At 39.5% G+C, this 25,999-nt stretch overlaps 2 protein-coding genes across 5 annotated transcripts in view; both read left to right on the top strand.

Moving 5' to 3' along the window:
• Positions 1-16,454, top strand: part of LOC146654318 (roundabout homolog 2) — an 80,305-nt gene extending 63,851 nt beyond the window's left edge. The window contains exons 12-25 of one of the 3 annotated variants that reach the window (XM_085379509.1): positions 224-345; positions 557-773; positions 2,607-2,725; positions 3,617-3,794; positions 5,207-5,425; positions 6,373-6,415; positions 6,510-6,646; positions 6,729-7,016; positions 9,610-9,748; positions 11,563-11,885; positions 12,086-12,202; positions 13,609-13,779; positions 14,098-14,219; positions 15,637-16,454. In XM_085379509.1, the coding sequence (XP_085235635.1) occupies positions 224-345; positions 557-773; positions 2,607-2,725; positions 3,617-3,794; positions 5,207-5,425; positions 6,373-6,415; positions 6,510-6,646; positions 6,729-7,016; positions 9,610-9,748; positions 11,563-11,885; positions 12,086-12,202; positions 13,609-13,779; positions 14,098-14,219; positions 15,637-15,648 (2,207 nt within the window). In that variant the 3' untranslated portion in view covers positions 15,649-16,454. The remainder of the gene's footprint in view (positions 1-223; positions 346-556; positions 774-2,606; positions 2,726-3,616; positions 3,795-5,206; positions 5,426-6,372; positions 6,416-6,509; positions 6,647-6,728; positions 7,017-9,609; positions 9,749-11,562; positions 11,886-12,085; positions 12,203-13,608; positions 13,780-14,097; positions 14,220-15,636) is intronic. The other 2 variants (XM_085379507.1, XM_085379508.1) reach the window with 2 other exon arrangements.
• Positions 16,455-22,809: 6,355 nt separating this feature from the next.
• Positions 22,810-25,838, top strand: lim2.3 (lens intrinsic membrane protein 2.3). 2 transcript variants are annotated; one of them, XM_085380077.1, is made up of 5 exons: positions 22,810-23,011; positions 23,655-23,847; positions 25,109-25,258; positions 25,347-25,481; positions 25,557-25,838. In XM_085380077.1, the coding sequence occupies exons 2-5, from the start codon at positions 23,673-23,675 to the stop codon at positions 25,616-25,618; spliced, it is 522 nt and encodes a 173-aa protein (XP_085236203.1). In that variant the 5' UTR covers positions 22,810-23,011; positions 23,655-23,672; the 3' UTR covers positions 25,619-25,838. The 2 variants fall into 2 exon arrangements, with proteins under 2 accessions (XP_085236203.1, XP_085236204.1); XM_085380078.1 differs by having other exon boundaries at positions 22,936-23,011; positions 23,659-23,847.
• Positions 25,839-25,999: the final 161 nt, after the last annotated feature.

Here is a 25,999-nt window from a genome sequence, read left to right as displayed (position 1 = left end):
AGAGCTGAGGCAGAGATAATGTGCTACATGCTTTGGAAAAATAAAACTTGCTTTGCATGTGCAGTCTCAAAACTAATTGCTTTCTCAGTGTGATGCTCTTCTGCCGGGAGCAATGTTGAATTTCATCAAAAAGTTGTTCCCTGCTTTTGCTGAATTTCTGCTATTCAGCTGTTTTGTTTTCATGTTGCCAGGCTGGACTGATTAGATTTCTTTGCTGTCTTAGATGGGAGTCCGACTGAACAGGGAGTGGACCACAGACAGGTGCAGAGAGAGCTGGGAGAGGTGTCTGTCTACCTGCAGAAGCCGATGGTTCTGTCTCCTACGAGCGCCAAGATTTCTTGGAGTGTGAGATTAATACTGATGGGTTTCAAAGTCAGCTTGTAATGTGTGGAGGACAGGCTAATCTCCAAACATTAGCTTCAGAAACTCTGCTCAGCATTATATGACGCCAATAGATCAACGTGTAGAGAAACAGCTGGTTACGCTTCCCTGCTTTTGATAACTGATTTAAATGTGAGACCATGTTTTTGTGCTTTTTGTCTTCCACCTTCTTTAGGTTGCCCGTCAGTCACGGTACGTTCAGGGTTACCGTATATTTTATCGAACGATTGGCAGCTCCTGGCTGGTCCAAGATGTGGAGGCCACATCTGACTACAGTACCATCTTAGCAGATCTGCACAGTGGTACCGAGTACGAGGTCAAGATCCGGCCTTACTTCAATGAGTTACAAGGGCATGACAGCCTCATGGTTCTCCTGCGTACCTCGGAGGAGGGTAAGGAATGTGTATTAATAACCTAATCAGTAGCAAGTAATGCTAACTAGTAGTAAGCAAGTACAGTACTGTGCAAAAGTCTTAAGACACCCCACAGTTCTTTATGTTTGCACAGCAGCCAAACTCTATTGTACTTTTTCTAAGTGGTCTTGACTAATAATCCTTTCTCAAGGTCTTTCACAGTTTTTCTTTGGACATTAGCTGCTTTCTAACTCAGTCCAGTCCTTGTACCTGAGCATGTTCAGAGCTTATTAAGCCACTTATTCATTGACTCATTCAAGCATAAAAAAGGCACTGAACTCAAAGAATGAGCCATAACTTTGGAAAGAACCAATTTTTTACTGTATTTTCATGCACTTGGTTATTAGCGGCCTGTTGCAAAAACCTATACAGATCTACATCAGAGGGAGAGTATCTGAAAGCTATGTCCTTATGAGACTGAAAAAAATATCCAGACCTGACATAGGACCCAGAAAATGCATCTCAACCTTCAGTTGATCGCTGAAGCCTCGTCCCAAATGGTCTCAGTGGAAGGTTGGCTGTCAAAATGCCATTTTTAAGGAAGAGAAAAAATGAGAAAAGGCTGAGCTGTGCCAAATTACACAAGAACTGAAAACCAGCGGAGACGTCTTATGGAGCAAAGAATCCAAATTTACTTTTTTTTTTTTTGTTCAAATCATCGGTTTATACAGAGGATGTCAGGAAAGAGGTTAATGTGGACAGAAATCTGTAGAGGCTCTGTCATTACTTGGGGCTGCATTTCAGCCAGTGGTGTTGGGAATCTTGTCAAAATTGATGGAATTATGAACATGGATGGAAGTACCATCAGATTTTGATCTACATATCAATATCGTGTGGAAATTAAATCAGAAGACTACTTAATGAAATTAAAAGAAATCTTGCCTAACAGAGTTCAGGCTGTGTTGAAGAATAAAGGTCTTCATTCCAAATGTTGACTTTCAGGCTTGATACAATTTTACAAACTCTGTTTCTGTCTTATATTTTACTCAGTTGCTGCACCTGTTTTTCATTTTCCCAGCAAAAATGTTGAAAAAATTAGGAATGGCTCATGGCTTCCGGACAGTAGCATATGTGTTTAAACAAATTTGAGATACCAGTTAAATCCTGTTTTGTTTCTTTGTAGTCGATGTGAAGCAACAGCCAGCAGCTTAGCTTTGCATAGAAACTGGAAATAACAATAGTTAGCCTGGACTCAAAAACTCATAGATAGAGGTTTAATAAAAAGTGGTTAGTATTATGTTAGTTTAGGAGCTTTAGAGGTATGATTTTAACCATAATCTCTAGATCAAGCCGCTTGTGTCCAGCTTTTGTTGAGCAAGGTGAAGGACTGCTGCCAAGAAAGTAAAATAACATGTTTCCTTCCAAAACTGATTAAAGCTCTTTCATTTATTATGAACTATTTTTTATTTATAATATTTAGTCACATTTATCAATGTGGAGGGATTTATTAGTTACACAGTTTAAAGTGCTTTAGATGAGGCAAAGAAATCCTTTAAAAACAGTATTTTTCCAGTGGAGTTAGATTATCAGACAACAAAGGAATGAATGAGTTCTAATTAATTTAGCAAAAAATCTGAAATAACCTCCTAATTTTGAAAAATAAAGACACTGTTTAATTTTCTTATATAGAATGCTTATAAATAAGTAATTAAGGATTATTTTCTTTCAGGTTTTTCTAGTTTCTATAAATTATATCTGTTATTTGCAGGAAATTGTGCAGGAATTATGGACCTGTAAACACAGTCTTATCACAGCTCTGGTATGTATTAATAACTATAGTAACATCTCATTTTTTCTTATCTCTGTTTGCAGTTTTGTGTGCCCCTCCACAGGCTGTATCAGTGGTGCAGCTCACCAACAGCACCAGTATCAGCGTGTCCTGGGAGCCGCCGCCTCATAATATTCAGAGCGGCATAATTAGAGAGTACAAGGTGAGGCCGCATTTTACTGTTTGTCTTCTTCTCTGGTGTTTATTTCTGTTGTTAAGCTCGTCAGTAAAGCAAATTGTTCTTTCGATTTGCATCTGTGTGCAGGCATTACTCAGTGTTTCCTAGGTTTGGTTGTTTAGATGCTTGTGAAAAACACAGATTTTAATGAACAATTAGTAATTAGTCATTGCCTTTTATGTGTTGCCAGTACTTGCGATGCTGCTCGGTTTTGTGTCATCAGATTCTCGGCTGAACAGTCACCATCCCTGTCATCTGTTAGCTCTGTGAAAAAAAACAGAGTTCTCATTATCTGTCTCTTAGAATGAGCGCAACACTGATTACTAATCATCAGGCTGCTTATGCAGAGCGTGGAAAAAAACATCAAAATAGAACATGGAGTACTATTGTTTTGATTCCCTCTCGCTGTCTTGTGTCTACACGTAGACAGTTATGAGTCTGATCATGAGAATCCATATTCTTCTGAATGTGTGATGGATCATCAGCCAAAGGCAGGGATCATATTTAATCCCCTTAAATATTTCAATTTCTCAGAAATACACCCAATATTTTGTTCAAGCCCTCAAAGGCTGACGTAAGAAAATATTGCACGGTATTACCTGACACATTTTCATTGTAACTCCCAGTGTCTTCATCACAAATGCTCTATAGGAGATTTAGAATAAATAAAAGGTTTACTCAGTGTTGATGAATGTGGACAGGTGTGGGGATTATGGCAGAGGTGGTGCGAAGTCTTGGAAGGGAAGATTTTACATACTAAGCACTCCTTGTACCTGTTGCTTATATCCTATGGATAGTAGTCTTGTACCATTGTAGAGCAACTTTCATGTGCGAGTTGCCTAAATTGTGAGGACCTTAAACTTTGGTGTCACACAGGTCTGGTGTCTGGGCAGCGGCGTTGAGCAGGAGAACCAAATAAACCGAACCGTGGATGGAGCAGTCCTGTCCATCCTGCTGACGGGCCTGCTGCCTGAAGTCCGTTACACCGTGATGGTGGCTGCTGTCACCAGCCTGGGTGTGGGCGCTCAGAGTCCGCCTGTCAGCCTGCTTCTCAGTGAGTCAGTCAAACTGTTACAGTTACTACACACGCCGAAATATGCCAAGACGCACTCTGCAAGCTGACTTTACCACATGTAAAATGTGTATGTGGAGAGTTGACTGCGCTGCATGAATACGATTAAAGCTGGTGCATCACCAACACTAACTTTTGCAGGTGTTTGTCACGAATTTGAGTCAGTAGTTGTGATTGCATAATAAGTTTGCCATTTATTTTGTTTAGTTTTGTGTCTCTGTGGCTCTGCTTTTTAATTTACTTGGCTATATTAGTCACATAGTCAGAGAAGATGTGTTGCTTCCAAAGAACATGTTTTGCTTCCAGTGTTTCCTGAAATGTTTTTCTTTTACTTGTAACCCTTTTACAGAAAACATGGGAAACTTACCTATTTGAGTTATTGATGAAAGTTAGGTGAGATCTTCTCACTTCTTCTGTTGGATCTAACTTGGCTTATCAAAAAGTCTAAAAACACCAAAGGTGGAAAAACTAGCATGTCTTCTATGTCTTGTTTAATCCGTACCAACACAAGTTACAGTTTTATGATACAATCAAACTAGGGAAAGATAATTTACAACCCTAAAATAATTGCAACCATGTGTAGTGAACTTGGGACTCTCCACCAGAGCAACAGATTTTAAGCCCTATGGGAGTGTCCGACAAGAGGGTCATGGACCCTCTTGTCGGACACTCCCATAAAAAAAAAAAAAAAAAAAAAAAAAAAAATGACAAAGGATGAACTGAAGCTCTGCCATCACGTAATGTCGCATACTGCTGTTTCTGATGTCATTTAAAAAAAAAAAAAAAAAAAAAAAAAAAAAAAAAAAAAAAGAGGGTCATGGACCCCCTATTGATCCTCTACCTAATCACACGAGCCAAGGTGTTAAAACAGGTGTGGGTCACAGACAGCCAAGGTTTCGGGTGAATCCACTGTGAAACCTGGCCCCACCCTATTTCCTGAGGTCAAATGGCCCAGGATGTGAGTGGGCGTTAAGGCATCTGGGAAAGGATCTCAAAACTGGATTATAGATGGCAGACTAATTATATATGGCTAAGATAAACTGCTTGTAAGTTGTAACTTTCCACCTGTTGTTCCTTTGGGGCGTCTCCGGCACATCTCCTAATGTGTGTCTGTGCAGGCAGGAAGTATGTCCACAAATAAAATCAATATAACTTCCTTCACGTTTAACCAGTTTTCAAGTGCTTTAATGCCCCAATTTGATCCTAATCCCCTCGACTGTGCTGGCCCATTAAAAGAAGAATTTACTCAGTTTACTATTTAATCACCCTGAATGATATGTGAGGAAACAAAACCATTTAAAAAGCTTGTTTTTTTTCTACTCTGAAGTGACTGACAGCTCTCTGCTTTGGCTGTGTATCATGTGGCTCCATTAACTGGATCGCTTCTCTTTCAGCTCCCCCGCTTGAGAAGACTTCAACGACCGTGACTAAGGGCGATGACCTCAGCATAGCAGAGCAGATCACAAGCGTCATCCGCCAGCCAGCCTTCATCGCTGGGCTGGGTGTGGCTGCGTGGTTGGTGCTGATGGGCTTCAGCGGGTGGCTATACTGTCGCCACCGAAGGAGGAAGCAGCTGGGACACTATACCACATCCTTCGCATACACCCCAGCAGGTGAGGGGGGGAGGAGGGATTAACTATGACTTACTTACCTGCTTTAGGTAGAGAAAAAAAAGTAAAAAGCAGGAGAGGTTATCGTCACAGGACTCGAGATGATTTGATGAACCCTGTCACAGACGACTCATTATGTAACGGAGACATAAAAGAGAAAAAAAGACGCAAACCATCAGATTTTGTTTTCATCCAATGACAGTGACAAAGTTCTTAATAGACCTCCGGGGATATCTGGAGCAGTGATGAATGTTTTCAATTTTAGTTTGTACTTTGCAAAGCGATGCCTGCACTTTAATCGCATATTCAGTTAATTAAAATATATTTATTCCCACTGGGTAGTCTTCATGGCAGGAGCAAAGGGAAAAAAAGAAAAAAAAACCCTCAAGAGACACTCTGAAGCATATGTAAAAAGCTCAGCGCACACTTTACTTGATGCCCTTTGGTTCAGAAGCACACAGCACATCAGTTCTCAGTTCTTGTCTGACTTTGAGATGTATTTGCTCAATAATGGCTCAAGGCCTTAGGAGCAAATATGCAATTTAATTTTCGCATTAATATTTCATAATGTTGCATGTATGTCTTTCACTTTATGGTATGGATTTCTTTATTTAATTAAAAATGGATTTTAACCATCCCTAACTCCAGATACAGCAGCAGAAAAATGACATCTGCATTTTTATGTATTGCAGGCATACGCTATATAGATCTGCTGTGTTCCTCTTGGTGTATGTAGGTCAACAGTGCACCCTCATAAAATATCAATTCAAATCTGCTTTCTTAAACCCCCGTGTGGGATAAACTGTTTATTTGGTTATGGAGCATGATAATTCGGTCCAAAACATCTTTATCTTTCAGTGGCTCTTTGGGAAAAAAGGGGCTTAAAGCAAAAGCTTTATCTTCTTTGCTGTTTTCCAAATTTATAACTTTGCTCTTTTTTCCTCTTGCAGTTGGCTTCGCTCACAGTGAGGGATCAGGAATCATTAATGGAGGGTAAACTCTACGTTATGATTTGATTCATCAGATGATTAGTGTCACTGTGTGTTTCATAGAAGAAGTATTGATATAATCTCATCTTTCTTCCCAGGCCTGGCTTGTTGGGATCAAATATGGGCAACTACCCCTGGCTGGCAGACTCTTGGCCCACTCCAAACCTGACTCACAACAGCAAAGACTCGGTCAACTGCTGCTCTGGCAAACTGGATTCAGAGAGATATTACAACAGTAAGAGCTCTCTGATGTGAAATGCTAGAGTGCTGAATAAAAGATTGTCCTTGTTAATGTAACATAGTCATTTGCTGTGCAGCTGTTGGGATCATAAACTACCCAAACCAGTCAGAGAAGCACAGCGCGGCGTCCAACGACAGTCCTATCTACAGCACCATCAACACAACGGCTGAAGACGACCTCCTGGCGTACTACGACACCTACTCGAGCACGTCCTACAACAAGGGTCCAGACCCTTACAGCAGCAACCCAATACTGTCAAACAGTGGGTTTGGAGGTCTGGAGCAGGACCTGGATCATTGGACCATAAAGTCTGGTCACTCTGGATCTGAATACGCCAAGCTTCAGTACAGCAAGAAGAGCAATGGTAAGAATTTTGTGGAAGCGGAAAAGATCAAAAAATGTATCTTTGGACAGCTTAACTGGAAATGTCTGTCTGGCTCTTTATACGCAGTCATGAGAAAAATAATTTTCTGTAGTTGTGGTTATGGCATCATTATGCTTCTTGAAAATCTGTTGAGACGGTTAATGACCATTTGAAAATCACACATTCATTTAATTTTGCGGGAAAGAAAACACCTGTTCTGTTATTCAAAATGGATCATTTGTAACCACCTTAACCTTTTTAAGATGTTTTAATTACGAGATTGCACAGTAATGAGATCTTTTCTTGGACGATATAGAACGACATGATTACACGGGAAGGTCTGCATTCATCTTTTTTCATTTTCTGAACGCACTGCAGTTCCATAGTAATAAGTTAACTTCATAAAACTGTGTAGACTTGTGATTACGTGTAACAATCTGAGACGTTGCTTGTGTAATTACATTTATTAGAGCACTGCAACCTTAAAAAGGAAATATTAGTGAGCTGCCTTTTTTTTCTGTAGCTTGACATTGGCCAATAGTGCTTTGTTTTATAGATAGTTTATATGGCTGCCATAGTGCAATGTTTTCATCTCTTTTCTTATATGCAAGTGTTGTAACCACCTACAACACGTATACTTCCACCCACATGTGAAAGCTTGGGCAGCTTCATTAACTCACATATGATATATACAGGGAGTGCAGAATTATTAGGCAAATGAGTATTTTGTCCACATCATCCTCTTCATGCATGTTGTCTTACTCCAAGCTGTATAGGCTCGAAAGCCTACTACCAATTAAGCATATTAGGTGATGTGCATCTCTGTAATGAGAAGGGGTGTGGTCTAATGACATCAACACCCTATATCAGGTGTGCATAATTATTAGGCAACGTCCTTTCCTTTGACAAAATGGGTCAAAAGAAGGACTTGACAGGCTCAGAAAAGTCAAAAATAGTGAGATATCTTGCAGAGGGATGCAGCAGTCTCAAAATTGCAAAACTTCTGAAGCGTGATCATCGAACAATCAAGCGTTTCATTCAAAATAGTCAACAGGGTCGCAAGAAGCGTGTGGAAAAACCAAGGCGCAAAATAACTGCCCATGAACTGAGAAAAGTCAAGCGTGCAGCTGCCAAGATGCCACTTGCCACCAGTTTGGCCATATTTCAGAGCTGCAACATCACTGGAGTGCCCAAAAGCACAAGGTGTGCAATACTCAGAGACATGGCCAAGGTAAGAAAGGCTGAAAGACGACCACTACTGAACAAGACACACAAGCTGAAACGTCAAGACTGGGCCAAGAAATATCTCAAGACTGGTTTTTCTAAGGTTTTATGGACTGATGAAATGAGAGTGAGTCTTGATGGGCCCGTGGCTGGATTGGTAAAGGGCAGAGAGCTCCAGTCCGACTCAGACGCCAGCAAGGTGGAGGTGGAGTACTGGTTTGGGCTGGTATCATCAAAGATGAGCTTGTGGGGCCTTTTCGGGTTGAGGATGGAGTCAAGCTCAACTCCCAGTCCTACTGCCAGTTTCTGGAAGACACCTTCTTCAAGCAGTGGTACAGGAAGAAGTCTGCATCCTTCAAGAAAAACATGATTTTCATGCAGGACAATGCTCCATCACACGCGTCCAAGTACTCCACAGCGTGGCTGGCAAGAAAGGGTATAAAAGAAGAAAAACTAATGACATGGCCACCTTGTTCACCTGATCTGAACCCCATTGAGAACCTGTGGTCCATCATCAAATGTGAGATTTACAAGGAGGGAAAACAGTACAACTCTCTGAACAGTGTCTGGGAGGCTGTGGTTGCTGCTGCACGCAATGTTGATGGTGAACAGATCAAAACACTGACAGAATCCATGGATGGCAGGCTTTTGAGTGTCCTTGCAAAGAAAGGTGGCTATATTGGTCGCTGATTTGTTTTTGTTTTGTTTTTGAATGTCAGAAATGTATATTTGTGAATGTGGAGATGTTATATTGGTTTCACTGGTAAAAATAAGTAATTGAAATGGGTATATATTTGTTTTTTGTTAAGTTGCCTAATAATTATGCACAGTAATAGTCACCTGCACACACAGATATCCCCCTAAAATAGCTCAAACTTAAAACAAACTAAAAACTACTTCCAAAAACATTCAGCTTTGATATTAATGAGTTTTTTGGGTTCATTGAGAACATGGTTGTTGTTCAATAATAAAATTATTCCTCAAAAATACAACTTGCCTAATAATTCTGCACTCCCTGTACTTAAATGCCCTTTTATATCCAATATCCTGGGCTTTGAATTGGCTTATTGAAAGGTGCTTTGTGAATAAGCCTGCCATGCTCTGAAACTTTGAAACATACTGTGTGAATGGAAAGGTATGCGGAGGTTAAGTGCTTCATTCCTTTTGATATCCAGTGATTCTACAGAAGCTTAAGGTGCCCTTGAAGATATAAAATGGTCAGTAAAAGGAAAATTCTTTGAGGCGCTAACAGCTGTGGACACAGAAAGGACGTATTTAAAAACCTTTACTTAGCAAGCAGTTTGAGCTTTAGTGTGGAAACGAGTAACACAACGATTATGGCTCACACATTGTTTGGGGTTTCTTTTAGACAAACTGGTAAAGCAGAGGTCTACTGGGACATCATCCAAGTCAGGTCCTCTCACCTGGGTGGATGTCTTGTCTCTACCTCTTCCCACCAATAAAGATGGACACCATACAAAAACACACAAAGAAGATGAGCAGCACAGGTGAGACAAATCACTGCACTGTTAAATGTCAGGTTGTTGTTAAGGCCACTTCTTTACCCCCCTCCAAGAACAGTGGCATTTATTTTTGTGTGATCAGTCAGTTTATTTTTAGCATGGAGGCCTCTGCCTTCACCTATATGACAGAGGCAGTTAAGGCAGATGGATATCAAAACTGCCCTAGAACTGTGCTGTGACTGCCAAGCAAAACTTGAGTGAAGTTTGGAGTCTGGGGAGTTTTCACATTAACAGCTGTGTCTGCGGGCAGTGAGTAGATCGTGCTTTGGGGCTGCAGAAGGGAGCGTTCACTCTAACTAGTTCTGACAGATTAGATTGCGGACATATCGGAGGGCTGGTCTGACTGTGCGTGTCTTTCCTAACGACATTAGCCACCATCTGACAGGGTGGATTAGTACTTTGCCTTTTCAATGACACATCGTTCATTAAATTAGCCCTGACGGCATTGAAGTGACAACAGAAATTATGGAGGTGGCTCTGGTCTTCGGGAATGCTACACTGGTTCCCTTTTCCCACAAGGACTTGAAATTAGGTTATTATTTTTTTAATATATATTATTATTGAAGGGTCTTTAAGTTGCAGTATAAAGCGCCTTGAGGTGACTGTTGTTGTGATTTGGTGCTATATAAATAAAACTGAATTGATTTGAATATTTTTTATATATATAGTGGTGTTAGTGGTATTTCTGTGCACAGTTATTGGAAGTATCTCAACACCAGATGTTTGTTTTGACATGTTACAAGCTTGTGTGATCTAGCAGCTTGACATTTGTGTGTTTTAGTTTGCAGATTATCACAAAATCCTCATAGACGGAAAAATCAACAAGTAAACGCACGCATCTGTAGTAGCTGTAAGCGCAAAACACTAATTATATGTTTAAAGTCTAAAATCTTGGCTCATTTCAGCTTCTTTTCTCAACATGCTGGTCTGTGAAGCCTCTGCTATGAGGAAAAAAGTAAACAGTGAATTTAAAAAAAAATGTTGTTTTCCATAATTTGTTCAGTTTCTAACGATCCCACTTCAACAAAAGTAAGGCTGGCATTAAGTTCTAAATGAGCTGATATTTTACTTATAAGTTCAAACATACCGAATGTTTGAACTTAGTTGTCTGTGTGAATAAAATGCAGGTTCATGGGAGTAAAAAAACATTACATTGCTTTTGTTTTTCTGTCGCCACAGCAGGTAGCTTTACATCTCTGATTGTTTAATACTGTGCGGTACTTTGTAAAAGTCTTGAGTCACCCTTCCTTTCTAAAGTGCTGGCTTTCTGGAGGGTTTTCAAAGGTTTTTGGTTTTTTACCGTGGCGTGTTTCAGACTACTCCTTGTACCTGACCACTTTCAAAGCAACGTTTTTTGGTTGCTTGGTGCTTGCCACAACTCAAACGAGAACTTGAATGGACTAATGAACCCAAAGAAGAGAGGCACAACAGTGAGTGTCTACAGCCATCTTTAAAACATGGTGGACACTCTGTCATGGGTTGGAGCATTCCAGCCAGTGGTGTTGGAGATATTGTCAAAATTGATGGAATTATGAACACAGAAAATTATCATCAGCCTTTTATCAACCATCTAATACCATCCTGGCAAATTATAAAGAGATAAAGGGTGGCTCAAGACTTTTGCACAAAACCGTATGATACTTAAAATATTCAGTAAAACATGATTAGTTTAAACTGATGACACGGATTGGTGGTTAGTTCAGCCATTCACTCACATCTGGACTGTTGTTTATAAGCTAGTTTTTATATGTGGTAATTTCCTCAAAGATGCACACTTACTGCCTTCTCTTGTCCCTTAGCTCTGAGGAGGAGGACGATGACTGGTGTCCTCCTCTGCCAGCCAGAACCTACCTGATGGACACTTCCAGGGAGGAACTCCCCAGCCTGCCCTCTAAACCAGATGAGCTGTCCTACACTGCAACTTTGACATCTCCCCACCAGCAAGATGCATCCAAGCCTAATGACAGTCCACGGCTGCAGCATTTTGACCTCTTGGCACGTCACCACTTGGTCTCCCAGTCTAACCCCGATCTGTTTACCAACATGAAGGCCCAGGATGGCAGTGAGGTATACCGCACTAGCCAATGGGTAGATGATTTCAAGGGGGAAAGCCTTGGTAAAGGTCAGTTTGAATTCAGCTTAATGCTTCACAGCATCCACACACAACCACATAGTGTCATGTATAATTTAGTTTATGATGTAACTAAACGAAGAGAATTTGTACACGAAAATCATGTTGCATTTATTCAGAGTGGCGCTCAGCGTTTCTTAGTTTTCCCTGTTCGTGTTCCTGAGGATGACATCAGTGTTCTTTCCCGTCAGGACAATTTCCTGTTACAGCTGCAGAGTCGAGCCCCACAGCCCCGGCGCACAGATCCAAGAGTAAGAAGAAAACGCCCAAGGATGGACCAAACAAGAGAGATCTGCAGAGTGAAGCAGGTATGATGTGCTCCACCGCATGCTTCTAATTTCTGTTTTAGGCTGGAAAAACGAATGAGGCATATTAACCACTCTGGCAGCTTGGCTCTCTGGAGTGCTCTGTTAGAGTGTTCGGTCACCAATTAAGACTGTGTATAAAAATGATTGTAGCCTCCAGATCTGAAAAGAGAAGCCAGTGAGGAAGTGGCTCAAATGTGAATTCTTTCTAGTGGCCAGCAGGGGGCGAGTCTCACAGGTTCAAAAAGAAGTCTGATTTTAGAGAACGGAAGTTGGTAACCTGTGGTTTACGAGCCTCATGCGGCTCTTTAGCCCTTCAGCTGCTGTTCCCACAAGCTTTGAAAAATAATTATGTAAAAAAAAAAATTATTTGGGGCTAAAATGGCTCTTTTGGCTCTTTTGCTGCTGAAGGTTGACGAGCTATATAGAAGTCCAAAGAACAGGGTACACTTAATTTATGGCCTCTGTATACATCTTTCTAAAGAGTTTATAGTCTTTAATGCAACGTGATGCCTTTGCCTACTGAACTTCAGCCTTTCAAATGTAAGTTCACAAATCAATTTGTGATGTTTTGTAGTTAACTGACTTAAATATCTCAACAGCTGCTGGCTGGACTGCCAAATTGACTTTGTTTGATTTTTTCCTGACCTTCATTTTCCCCAGAGACTGGATTCTAATTGCTTTGGTGAATATAAGGCACCATAGTCTATTCAGTTTTATAAGTTATCTAACTTATCACACCTTACAGTTAATTAACAAATATCATTATGCTAATATACTGCTTTAAGACTTTCAATACCTCGAACATTATACTTGGCGACCCCTCGGAAGGTCATCATTATTATTGTGAGCATAACAGCATTCTGGTGTTAGCACTTATCCCAGTAAAGCACCCCAGAGTGGCTAGCATGGCAGCAGACTTCATAATCAAGTGCAAGAATTCACTTTGGATTATTTCTGTTCTTTCTGATATTTGTAAATGTTTAGTAAAGCTTATTTATAAAGTAGTAACTTTTTGGCAAATATGATCGTTAATTTACTCCCTGAGAGTTTTAAATAATGCATTCTCTTCTGTGAATTTGGCTAATAGCACCATGTAAAATCGCCATTTGTAGTTAACTAATTTAACAAACAAGATATAATCAGTTAGCCTTAGAGGCACTGCTGCTGCTGCTTTAGAGCAGCACTAAGTTAACCATTCCCTACTGTTTCCAGTCTTTGTGCAAAGATTACTGTGTGCACTACTATGTTTAGCTTCATATATAATAAACAGACAGTGGTATCCTCTCATCTAACTCTTGGCAAGAAAGCAATTAAGCGTCTTTTCCCCAAAATGTCAAACTATTTCTTTAAAGTCAAAATACTCTGTTTATTTATTTTTTTAATCATCAATTATCAATCATGCGCAGAGCTCCCCCCTCCACCGGCTCCTCTCCGCACAGATGACTCCCTGCAGCTCTTGGCTGATGTGTTGAGCCGCAGTCGAGCAGACAAAGAGGGGAGTGACTCACCCACTCTACAGAAGAGGGGAGAACATTTCTCACCCGAAAGGAGAGGATCTACAAAGTGGTTATCGCAGGGTAAGCACATAATGCAGCATCCTGGAGCATCATTCAGCAAAAAGATAAAAGAGCAACATCTGTCTTTGCATCGCATGCCGCCTAGCTTCAACAGCTGGACCTCAACTGATATGTATTAATGTTATTGTGATGCTCCATGCAAATCCCTTTGGGCTGAGAAAGAAACAACTGCCACCGAATGTTTGCACACTTATCATCCCATAGTCAAGCAGCCTTGCTTTTAGTAGCAGGGGGTCTATTTGCACTGTGCTCCATCACTCTGGGTTTAACCTATATAAATACAGCTGTGACTTTGAGTTATCTGTTTGTCATCTGCAGATGAGAATGTAATCCCGTACGGACAGTCCAGCATCGTGCCCAACGTCCAGACGTCAAACTACGGGTCTCTTGGTGGAGGAGTGTTTCAGCAACCATCTAGTGCTGGTCTTAGGAGAAATGAGGTACACTGGGGCTGAAACCACTGAACAGACATAGCCTTTATAATGTGGTGCACAGTCCGTTCAACAGCAACCTGAGGGCAGGCTGAGACAGTGAATGGCAAAAGTTTACTGCAGGTTTTAGAGGAGAGATACAAATAGTTATTTAAAACTCAAAAAAGTACTGCAGTTTCTCAGTAAAATCTCTGAATCCAAAGTAGAAGTATATATCTATAAATGTGGTGATTTTTAAACAACCTAAAAAAGACCTACAGACAGGTGAATAGATACAGTTGAAATAATTCTATGCTTTACCAATGAGTATGCAACGCACTCATTCCCTGAAATCTGTCTTTTTCTAATTAAAGTCGCTATCTTTAGGCTTAAAAGTTTAGCCTGTTTGTTGTTTGCTCAGTCACAGCCCTAGAGACTGCGTGACTGAGCTCTGACAGCCACAGGTCACTAGGGAAAAAACCTCTCTGTGATTGCTCCCGTAGTTTGCATAGCTAACTAACTGTGAACAGCATGACACAAACTAAAAATGCAGAATGTTTGCCTTCAAAGTTACAGTTGCACTTTTTTTTAAAACATCGTGGTTGCATAGACAGAATAAAAGATGGATGTGGCTCCAGTGATGTCATCCTTGAGATTATCGTTTTTACCGATGTGACAAAGAGGAGTAGTCTGGCTGTGAAACTGCTTGCTCATTGGGTCAAACACAAGTTTCTTTCCAGTTTCACTGCCACTCAGTGTGCAGACGTGTGACTGTCTGCTAGCTACTAAAGAAATTACAAGAAGGTTTTTGGTTGCGGCTAATTTCACTTTGTGACTGCCAGCAATCACTGGCCAACAGAAATGAATCAGGGGACACACATTTTTCCCAAACGACCAAGAGGTTTGCCAACTGGTCTCTAGTCCTGTGTGAGTGAGGCCTTAACTGTAAGGAGTGTGGTGAAGTTGAAGTGCCCAAATATAATCCTCTTACTTTCTAGCCATCCCCCTGCCTGGTATGTCCACAATCACTTTTCAAATCTCATTTTCGGAGCATGATTTGGTGCCTGTTATTGAGATATGATTCAATATATCTGGTGTATATATTTTTTTTCAGAGTCTTTGGGAATAAAATGTAATATAGTTGGGAACATTTAAGAAATACATCTAAAAAAAAACACAATGTCATCTGAGTTATTGTTTTTGGGATTCCTCAAAGTATATTAATTTTAGCAATTTGTCTTTTTTAAACAGTTTTTTAAAGAATGAGCAGTTTTCATGCACTACCCACTAAACAACTGCAGATAAAATATCATATATAGCCTCAGCTTTCAAAAAGATCATTCAATCATTCAGGCTCGTGCTTGTTGTAAACTGTATTTAAATGATGCTGATCTGTGCAGTCATACACTGTTGTCCCATTAATCTTTGTTGTGTCTTTTCTTTCCAGAATCTCATGTAGACAGTCGCCGATTACGCCATGTGACACCGTCCATTTTTCCTCCCTGATTTCCCGTCTTTGCGAACCATCAATCTGTTGCCATGGTATCTGCTGAAAAACTGAAGACAAAAGGGAACGTGTCGAGGCTTGCCATCTGCCTTTTCACAAACTATTTCTATTCTTTTTTTTTTAATCTTATTTTATTGGTTTAATCTTTATTTTTTGTGATTTCCGTTACTCCTCCTCTGTGTATATAGACATCTTTCCAATTTTTTTAAAAGATATGGTTAAATATATTACAAAAATCTGCAGATCTGCGGGAAAATATTGTATTTTTAACAAATTGTGGGGGTGGGTAGGGTTGAATCCAAGTATTACATTGTTGTACAGCTGATTATTGAATGTATCTTCTGTTTACTCCTGAACCATCAAACCATACTGATGGGAGACGTCACGAGGCAGATAATGTGCTAATAACCCATCATGTCGGTGTGCGTGCGCGTGCATGTGTGTTGTGTTTGTGTGTGCTACTGTTTTTTCTGTAATCTTTGTGTGACTGTGTACCGTGGTACTCCTGTAGATCACCGGTGTGTTCATTTTTAAACCGACCAATAAAGCATTTGTTAGAAAAACGTTTCCATCTATCTCTGAGTTATACTGAATGATGGTGATCTGTGCACACTCGGCCCTCTTTATGTGCACACATGAGTGAGCGTTGATTTAATGCCGTATTTTTGCTTTTCGATAACGATATCCACAGTCATCATTAAAGAGTCACCAAACTGTGTTTAACGGCCAAACTCATAATGAGTATTTGGTAGCGAAAGATCAAAATAAAAACCTTATTAAATCCAAGCGAGTCTGAGGGGTTCATATGAGACAAGAAATTTACCATGAAGTTAAAAAGCTATGCTAAATCAAGCATGTAAATTATTAATTAAACAGCACACATTTTCTAAATGTTTAAGTGGAATGAAATGTGTGCTTTCTTTTGTTCTTTCTCTCCAGGACGCAGGAGCTTTGCTGTGTGATACAATAGTATCCCGAGAAGACTGCTGCTGTGAATTGGCTTTGTGCAAATAAAATAAATTATTAACACCTGCAAAGCTTCTCCTCACCTGTATGTTGTGTTTTACTTAAATTAGTACATCTCAGCAGTACTAACACAGTAAACTGAGGTGGTAAACAGTAATATATGCACTAATCAATAAATAACAATACGCTTGCATTTAGTTTAAAGCCGCTAATATGGGAATGTTTGTGAATGTTTATCTTCAAGATTACCTTTTTGATCAAACTTATAGGTGGAGCTGGATTGTGGGACTCTCAACCATTCTTGGTACAGCCACTGTGGAAAAAAAAGAGGTTTGGGAGCACAATAACCACAATAACCAAAATTATTGCAGCGGTGTGAAATGAACTTGATCTCACTGCCTTTGAAATGGTTGATTGAAAAATGGGGATCAGGTTTGTGCGACTACTCTTAGTTGATGCCTTTAAATAACTGTGGAGCATCAAGATGATGACAGAACAGCAACAAGATTGCATGGGATCCATTTAACAGTTACATGAAATCTGTTTGTGGTATTATGGCAATTGACATCTGTTGCTGTCTACGTGCACAGAAATTTGCATTAATGTGAATTCTGCAAAGCAATGTAACTGCAAAGTAACACAGACCACTTATTTTTATGTAGTCTATGAATATTACCAATTAGGGACCAGCTGAGTCAAGTCCCCAATTGCCAATAGATAGGTTATGTTCATCGGTATAGTCTGACTCAGTGAATGTGTTGGCAATCCGTCTGCATTTATAAATAAGATGGCAATTAGTCGCAAACTTCTCCAATCTGCCTGAGAGCAACTGCAGTCGGTCCAAGTTAGACTGTAATTGTTTACACAGAGGTTGCTTCCCACCAGGCGACCTGTGCAACCTCCAATCAAAAATGATATCCCATGAGCATGCAACACCCTCAGCCTCTGGGTAAACAGTTGGTCACTGCAAGTATTTGCAAAATGCTGAAAGATTCAATGCAGTAACCAACAGCACCTGCCGACTTTTCCTAGTTCCTTGGAGGTTACTGCCCTACTTTTTCTCTAGTGTGACTAGGCCAGTAATTATGGCTGTAGGCTCAGGCCACTGGAGGAACTCCAGTGCACTGAGAATTTCTTAACTCCCTTTGTTTTCCCTATGAGGCTGCTGCATGTCATTAACATGTTGTGTGGTGTGCATTATTGTCCTGTTTGCTATATGTTGTCTCTTTATGCTTCTCTTACCTCTTCATTCAGTCAGTTCCTGTTAAAGGACAGTTCTTTCTCCCCACTGCTGCCAAGTGCTTGCTGACTGAATTCAATTGTTCTCAATTTAGCCTTGTTTATACACACCTAATACATAACAACAGTCCTCTCAAGGTTCCTTGGAAGTCTATAGATTGCTGGGCTGACCTTGTGAACGATAAAAATAAATTCGAACCAAACTGAAAGAAATCATCTTGGACTTTGTATGTTTAAATAATGATTGATAACGATTAAAGACACCCTGAATAATTTAAACACAACCATTTTGTAATGCAAGCAATGTGATCAGGAGAAGGTTTTAAAGAGCAGAGTGAGGAAAAAGGAAAATGGCGAAATGTCCCTGAGGTTTGAATGAACTTGGATATTGTTATATCATGCTCCCTGTAAAATGTCTAATACTACACTGTGTGTGATTTGATGCCTTCTACGGATTGCAGTATTCTGAAAATGCCTGTTTTTGAATGCGGTTTAATGAGCGGAGGAAGCCTTCATCTTTCTGTATGTCTCCTGAAACGTGACAGCAGCGAGATATAAAAGGCTTTTCCTCGTGTCTGCACCGTCAGCTGCTGCATGTGCCTCTTTTGTGCAGATCTTATTAGTGGAAGCACTACAGTGTTTTGGCAGGGAGACAGTGGATGGCGTGGAAAGCGAGTTGGACTCCATTGCCTTCGGCAAATACACGCTGGGTCCCACCAGGCTAGGATGATAATGGTAATCCGATGCAATTTGAATAGGTTATGCAATTTAGAAGGGTTCGACAAATTTATGCTTTTAGCCCTGTTGCGTGGATTAGGGTCTGTGTGGTTTGCTGACCCCTCCCACACGCACACAGGCTCAGTTTGTAAAAGAGACCACTTCACATGTATCTAAAAATGTACAACATTAGGTCGACAGTAGATTTGTCATTTTTAGCTGTAGAACGATACTTTCCCTTGTTGGAAATGTAGTTCTCTCTTCTCGTCTATATAAAAAAGTGCACATGCATGATAACTACAATATGAACAACTGGAAATTGGAGCACAAAGTGGCTGTGATGTACGAGCAAAAGTAACCCGTCTTGAATAGGGACTGAAGATGAATTTGAAGAAGCTTTCCCAGAGTAAGGTAAAAACAGTTTAAGTGTTTAGACCTGTTCATGCATCAATGTGTACACAACAGAGTGCTTTAGTTAACAATAGCGAACACTATTTTTTGTATAGGGGATTTTTAATATGTGAAGGGCAATAGTAAAAATCCAATCAATGTGGGATTAATTGTCATCTGCAGGCGCACATCATGTATTTGAAGTAAGGACCCAAAAGCGGACAGTAGGACTAAATTTAGCCAAAGCAAACCACATTTTAAGGCTGCACAAAATCAAACAAAACACAAAACAAAAGGCAAAGACTTTCACTAACACTAAACTGGGAAGAAACTAAACACTAAGGATGTGAAACATGAAACCTGAAGCTGAGAACGTGGAACATGGATGAGACACATTGGGGGAGAACTAACGATCTGGCAGAGGACAAGAGGAGACTGGGAAGAGACACTGAGTGATGAGAGCGAAAAAGACAGCTTAGCAACGAGACAAGACTGACTTCACAGGGAGGCATCAATGACTAACACAGGAAACAAGACACAAGAGGATGGGGAACAATGAGGGAGGAATTATTCTAACACAATGTATAACAGAAGAAGACTAAATATACCAAGGGGAGAACTACAAGAAACAATATACACATTACACAACCGTAGGATTCATAAGCAAACAAAACTAGAAAACCCACTAAACTCAAAACACTGGGTCACAGACCCGGGACTATGACATTAATACATTAACCTTACTTACTGTATGGAGCATTGGATACCCAAACTGCAATGTAAACCTAATATAGGTAGGTAAGTTAGTGTGCATTTAAGAGAAAATTAAGAGTACAGCACATTGGTATATTTCTGTAAGTCAAAATGCAGCTAATGAGTCAGTGTTTGGTGCAAGATTAAATAAAATGCACCACCTAGTGGTAATAACTGAGTCAAGCATGTGATGGCCTTTGACTCAGTTATTACTCAGTTACTATTATACTATTTACCTTTTCCTTTACATGGTTCCCAGTAAATGCTCGAGAACTTAAATGTGTGAATGCTTTTTGTGAAATTAGGATTAAATTCAGAGCAGGTCCACTTGTATTTATAGCAACTAAAAGTACAGACATATTAGCTTGTTGTCCTTTGAAGCTCATTGTCAAGGGGGATATGAAGATAACTGCTGCTGTGCTACTTGATTGAAGATGTCACAGCAGCAGACATGTTAGTACCAACACATTTAACATGGGTTCAACCTTTGAGTTTTATAGATTGCATTAAAACCTAAATTTGCTCTGAATAAACATAAATATGTTAAAAGGGGTTTGCGTAAACCATAATAAAATGATTGAAATGCAAACAATCCTCAAACAAAATATTTCATAAATGGATTTTATCCTATTCTTGTGCTACCAGTGGTCCTGTGCAGGCCAAGCTCACTAATGAACAATGCTGAACCAGGCTGCTGAACCAGGCTGCTGAATCCATTTTCATTGTGTACACCTGTGTGTGCTCTAAATGACCTTTATGGAAATAGCCAGTGACTCTGACTAAAGAAATTAAATAACCACCTTTACATAAACTCCACCCACTTATTTTCTTACACATTATGCTTAAATAAATTCCATCATTGTTCAGCATGACTCAAACTATTAACTACTGTTAATTAACTACTATTGTCATGTTTTTATAGCTCTGTTATGTGGGGTTAAACACGATTTGGATACACCAGATGGGACAGAGCTGAGATTGATATAAAATATGATTCAGTTTGAGGAAGTTAAATTGTTTAGATCTTTTTTATTATCTTATGTATTTTATCTTGTTTATTGTTAGAGAGATTGTGCTGAGTTTTTAAGAATTTAGGCGTCTCCTCATGGGCCTAAATCTACATGTACATATCACAGTGTGACAGTTTCCCTCCTGTCCTTATAAAAAAAGTTCAAAGGTTGTTTTGTGTTGTGGATAAGAACTCTGCCTCCTGACATCTGACCCACGTTAACTCACGTTAACTCATGGACTGAACATACACACACACACACAATGGACAACTGTACCCTCAAACACACAATAATAACATGGACTGAACCACCACTCACAACCACTAGCACTTTATATAGCCTCTGTAGAAATTATCCACACCCTCACTTACCTTAACTGCACTACTGTATAGCCCTGTGTAAACAATCATTCTGTACATACGATAATTTTTAACCCTACAACTGTTTACAACTTGCATAGTTCCCATTTCTGTATAGCTGTATATCTCAGATTCCTGTAAAGTTATTTATTTCATATTCTGTATAGTTTTTCATATTTATATCCTGTTCATATCCTGTACATAGCTTGTACTCACTACAGCCTGTACATACTTATAGTTATAGAATATTCACAACATACTTCATACCGTGTACATTATAACATACCATAATAGACCCATTTCTGTAATATACTTACATATCTATATTATTGCTAATATATATTGTAATATATCTATATCACTAAGCACTTCTGGATGGATGCAAACTGCATTTCGTTGCCCTGTACCTGTGCATGTGCAATGACAATAAAGTTGAATTCTATTCTATTCTATTCTATTCTATTCTATTCTAAGTAACCGTACCAATAAATAATTAGTTGTGTGCTACGTTAACGTCTGCCTTCACTCTTTCCACATTGGACACTTGCTAGGTGTAACTCTTGTTTGTCTTTTCTGAACTGAGTGGTTTCTGTCATATTTCAGACCTGCCTCCAGAACAAAGTGACTCGGTGTGCATCACAAGTTATTAAGGGTGGCTACGCCTAACTGGAGAACCCACTGGAAAAAGCCTGAGACCTATTTTGCTTTTTGGCCTTCATTCGATACTGAGGCGTCAAAACACACCATCAACGATACAGGAAAGGAAGAGCTAAGACAAGAAATATGCCAGACTTGGAATGACTTTGCTTTGCTTTACTTATTTATTCCAAACTCTTGGAAAACAAACTCTTCATAATTGACCCTCTGATTGTGCTCCTGATTAGAAACTCATCTGTCCTGACTCTTTCAACAGTAACACCTTTTCGTATAGAATATGCTACACTATCAAGCAACCGAATGAAATATTAATTTCTGACACGCAACCCTCTCTTTTACAGCCCGCTCTTTCTGCCAGGTGCTACAGCAAAGATAAACCACTTGTGCTGCAGCTTCTTCACCCACATTATACAGTTTTATTAGCCACACTCATCACGCTTTCACGCCAACTGCATGCATATGGTCCAGCAATTTATTTTGTTTATTTCATCTATAATTAAATGAATTCCTCTGGGCTCGCTAGTGCTATATATATATATATATATATATATATATATATATATATATATATATGTGTGTGTGTGTGTGTGTGTGTATATAAATTTATTTAGATGATCATAATTTGTACTTTCAACATTTTAGTGGAACTAAAATGATGATGAGATGGTTGATTTATCATCTATGTTATGAGCCTTATAAAAGTTTTTGTGAGTTGTACAATTTGAATTTTATGAAAGTCTATATTGAAGAGAGAAAGAGCCCAATATTTATTAAAAACAAAACTTTAACATGTGAATAATGGGCAAAATGATTTACCAAAGTCACATTACATAATTCAACACTGCAGAGGATTCTGTTTCTACATTTTGCACTATGTTAAATAATCTCTCTTTCAACAGTACTATGGTTGAGCAGCGCAGGCCACGGGTTTGCTGTGTATGGTTGTGGAGCATTTTGAATTAAAAGCCCTGTGTCATCAGTATTGCCGAGATGTGCGCAGCGCTTTAACGGTTTTGTATTTTCAGCAGATTCCCTAAAACACAAAACTCATCCTCTGTGATTGGTTGTGGCTCAGCATGCTCCATTGTTCCGTCAGCCCGTTTGTTCGCTTGGTTTCCTATGCACAAACAAAACTTTCCTGCCATCCTGGGCAATATTGGGCTCCTCCGTGCTTTGACAACCCGAATTATTGGAATCTCTGACTTTTTCTAAGGGGAAAAAGAGGTATGTGATCAATATGGAAACACAGTGCAATTAACTGTATTTTGTATGGAATAAGAAAGTCCTTTTTAGTGTTGTTTGAATTAAGTTCAGTGGGTGAATCCTTGCTTCTCTTAAATTTCACTTCAATTAAATTTAAAACAGAGTGGAAAAGCCCACTTTATATAAAATATTTAAACAATATGCCATGTGTTACGGATGCACCACTGAATCTAGATGGAATAAAATTCCCGAGCTCGTGTGCATCATTTCCATACTGTTCACTGTACCATGTTTGGCAGACTTGGGTATAATTTAACATAAATATATCTGGCTTTGAAAAATGTTTATCAGCCCTGCATGTGCTTTTAAAGATATAGACACTTCCTGATGCAGCAGAGTTAGAGGTTAATGATTTGTCAGATTGAGCCTGCTGCTTGTTCATGTCTTATAAGACGGTTCTTTTTTTCTTTTTCATATATATGCAATCAGATCTGTCGATAGCTCCAGCATCGCATTTGTGGCATGCCGCTGAATGTATTTAGATATTGTTTTATTCATGCCCACTGTTACTCCTCTCTGTAACAGGAAGTACTTGCTCTAATTGGTATAGCCGGGGCTCAGATGTGGTGGTGAGGCCTTGACCTGTTTTTTGTCTACGTGTCAGTCAGTGTTTTTTGGCAGGATGTACAGCTTCATGGGAGGTGGGTTGTTCTGTGCCGGAGTTGGAAACATACTCCTCATTGTCTCCACGGCAACTGACTACTGGATGCAGTATCGGCACTCCAGCAATTACATGCACCAGGGCCTGTGGCGGTACTGTGTGCCTGGGAAATGCATGACACATACAGACAGTATTGGTAAGACCTGCTGGTTGTCTTACACTGCATGTCTACAGACAGGCTTACCCTCATTAATACGTCTTAGTTGGCTCACAATTAGTCCAGAACCTTGATCAACACTGGAATACTTCCCCTCTCTTCTTTATGAGTATGGAGAACCAAAACTTCCAAAATAAAATAAAATAATATACTTTGGTGTTACAAAAAACGATGAAAAAAATTTTTTTTTCTTTGTTATTTAATCAATATATTTTGTTAGTTCCAATTTTCACTATGGTTACTCCCTTTAGGTTCATGGGTAGGGATGACTGAAACTTAAAAACCCAATCTGAAAAAAAACAAAACCAAAATGTAAAAATAAAAATTAATTAATCAATAAAATGAATAAATGACTCACTGACTAAAAAATATCACAGTAGATGAAAAAATAATACATATAGCCATTAACTAATTGTAAAATGACAAAACATTTATGCTTTAAATAGCACCAGCAATTATTTATCTCTAAAATTAAGTGGTTAATAACATTTATTAATGAATATAGATACATTCATTTTAAAAACATTTCCCCTTTCCTTTTTACCTCTGTTTGCATAAATATAAAATTATTTGACTTTGAAACCCACCCTGAGAAAACATCACATCTACACTTCTTTATGTGCACTCATAAAAGCGTGCACAGTCCAGACAAACTGCTTTATTTGTTGGCAAACATTTCTGAACCTAGTGTTGATCGACAAATAAAAAAACTCCCTGAACCCACAACATATTTTGATGTTTGGTAATAAAGTAGGAATGCGGGGAGTGATGTAAAAAGAGCATTAAAAATAAGGGAACTATTTCAAAATTGAAAATAATATAATAAAGACGCGAAAGGCTTGCATTGAATTATTTATTCATTTATTTCTGGCTTTGGCACTTTCAGTCCTCCATACAGGGGGACTGCGAAATTGTGCTTCCACCTCAAGTAGGTTGCGAGTCACACTAGTGGCACAGATGTTATTAGGAAATCTATTTTTGGTGGGGAGCCTGTGTGTGAGATTTCTTCATATGCTTTTATTTGCACCAGCAACACAACATAAAACAGCTTTCCATTTTCTCTCTTACTTCATCACATTTTTTGACATGCTCTAGATGGCAAGCTAGATCTGTCTCCTACATTAGGACAAGCACAAATACAGGCAACATATAACTTCACAAACTGAATGTGTAACAAAGAATAAACATACTTCTAAAGTCTGCATTTATTAAGTCTGGCCTGTCTCGCTCTGGCTCACAGCATACTGGGATGCCACCCGGGCCTTCATGATCCTTTCCCTGCTGGCTTGTTTCATTGGCATTGTGATTGGCGTCATGGCCTTCATCCACTACTCCTCCTTCGACGGGTTTGACAAGACATTTGCAGCTGGCATCCTCTTCTTTATCTCCTGTGAGCTCCTCACATGCAGTCATATAAAAGCTTTCCTGGTATAGCAGAGAATTAGCACCTCCGGTACTTACGCTATCTTTTTGTGCAGGCTTCTTTGTGTTGCTGGCGATGGCTGTGTACACAGGGGTGACGGTGAACTACTACGGCAAACGTTATGGCAGCTGGCGATTCTCCTGGTCCTATATAATGGGCTGGGTGGCAGTGGTGCTCACGTTCTTCTCAGGTTTGGATCTCATGATGCTTTAAGTGTTATGTGTTTTTTATTTTTAACTGAACTATTTACCCCTCCCTGTTTCAGGTATCTTCTACATGTGTGCCTACCGGATGCACGAATGCCCAAGAAACTCTAACTCGCGCTGACCTGCCGAACACTTCAACATATGTTCTCACACGTGTACCAGCAATGGTCCATAACCTGCGACCAAGAGGAACCAATACACCCCCATGAACTTTCCAACATCTTAAGTAGTCACGACTAAGCAAAATAAATGAGAAAAATGTTGTTGCCTGTCTTGTCTCTGCTCTATTATTGTGCACACTATCAGGACCAGCAAATAAACTTTGATGGTAAACTACCCACAAAAACACAAAGGAAGCCTTGAAAAACTACAAGCATGTCTGCTTAGTCATCGGCTTTGATGCAGTTTCAGATTTAAACGTGCAGGCTGAAAGCCATGCCTGAGAAAACACTCCATAGTGCTGCTCAATTTCACAGAAAAGCTTTGAGGCAATAAATAAATG

This window comes from Rhamphochromis longiceps, linkage group LG14 (assembly GCF_057381845.1).
Source record: "Rhamphochromis longiceps isolate RC_006_pf linkage group LG14, R_longiceps_female_GT1.1, whole genome shotgun sequence".
Classification (NCBI taxonomy): Eukaryota; Metazoa; Chordata; class Actinopteri; order Cichliformes; family Cichlidae; genus Rhamphochromis; species Rhamphochromis longiceps.
The sequence above is the reverse complement of the archived record's forward strand: the minus strand, read 5'-3'. Positions and strand labels throughout refer to the sequence as shown.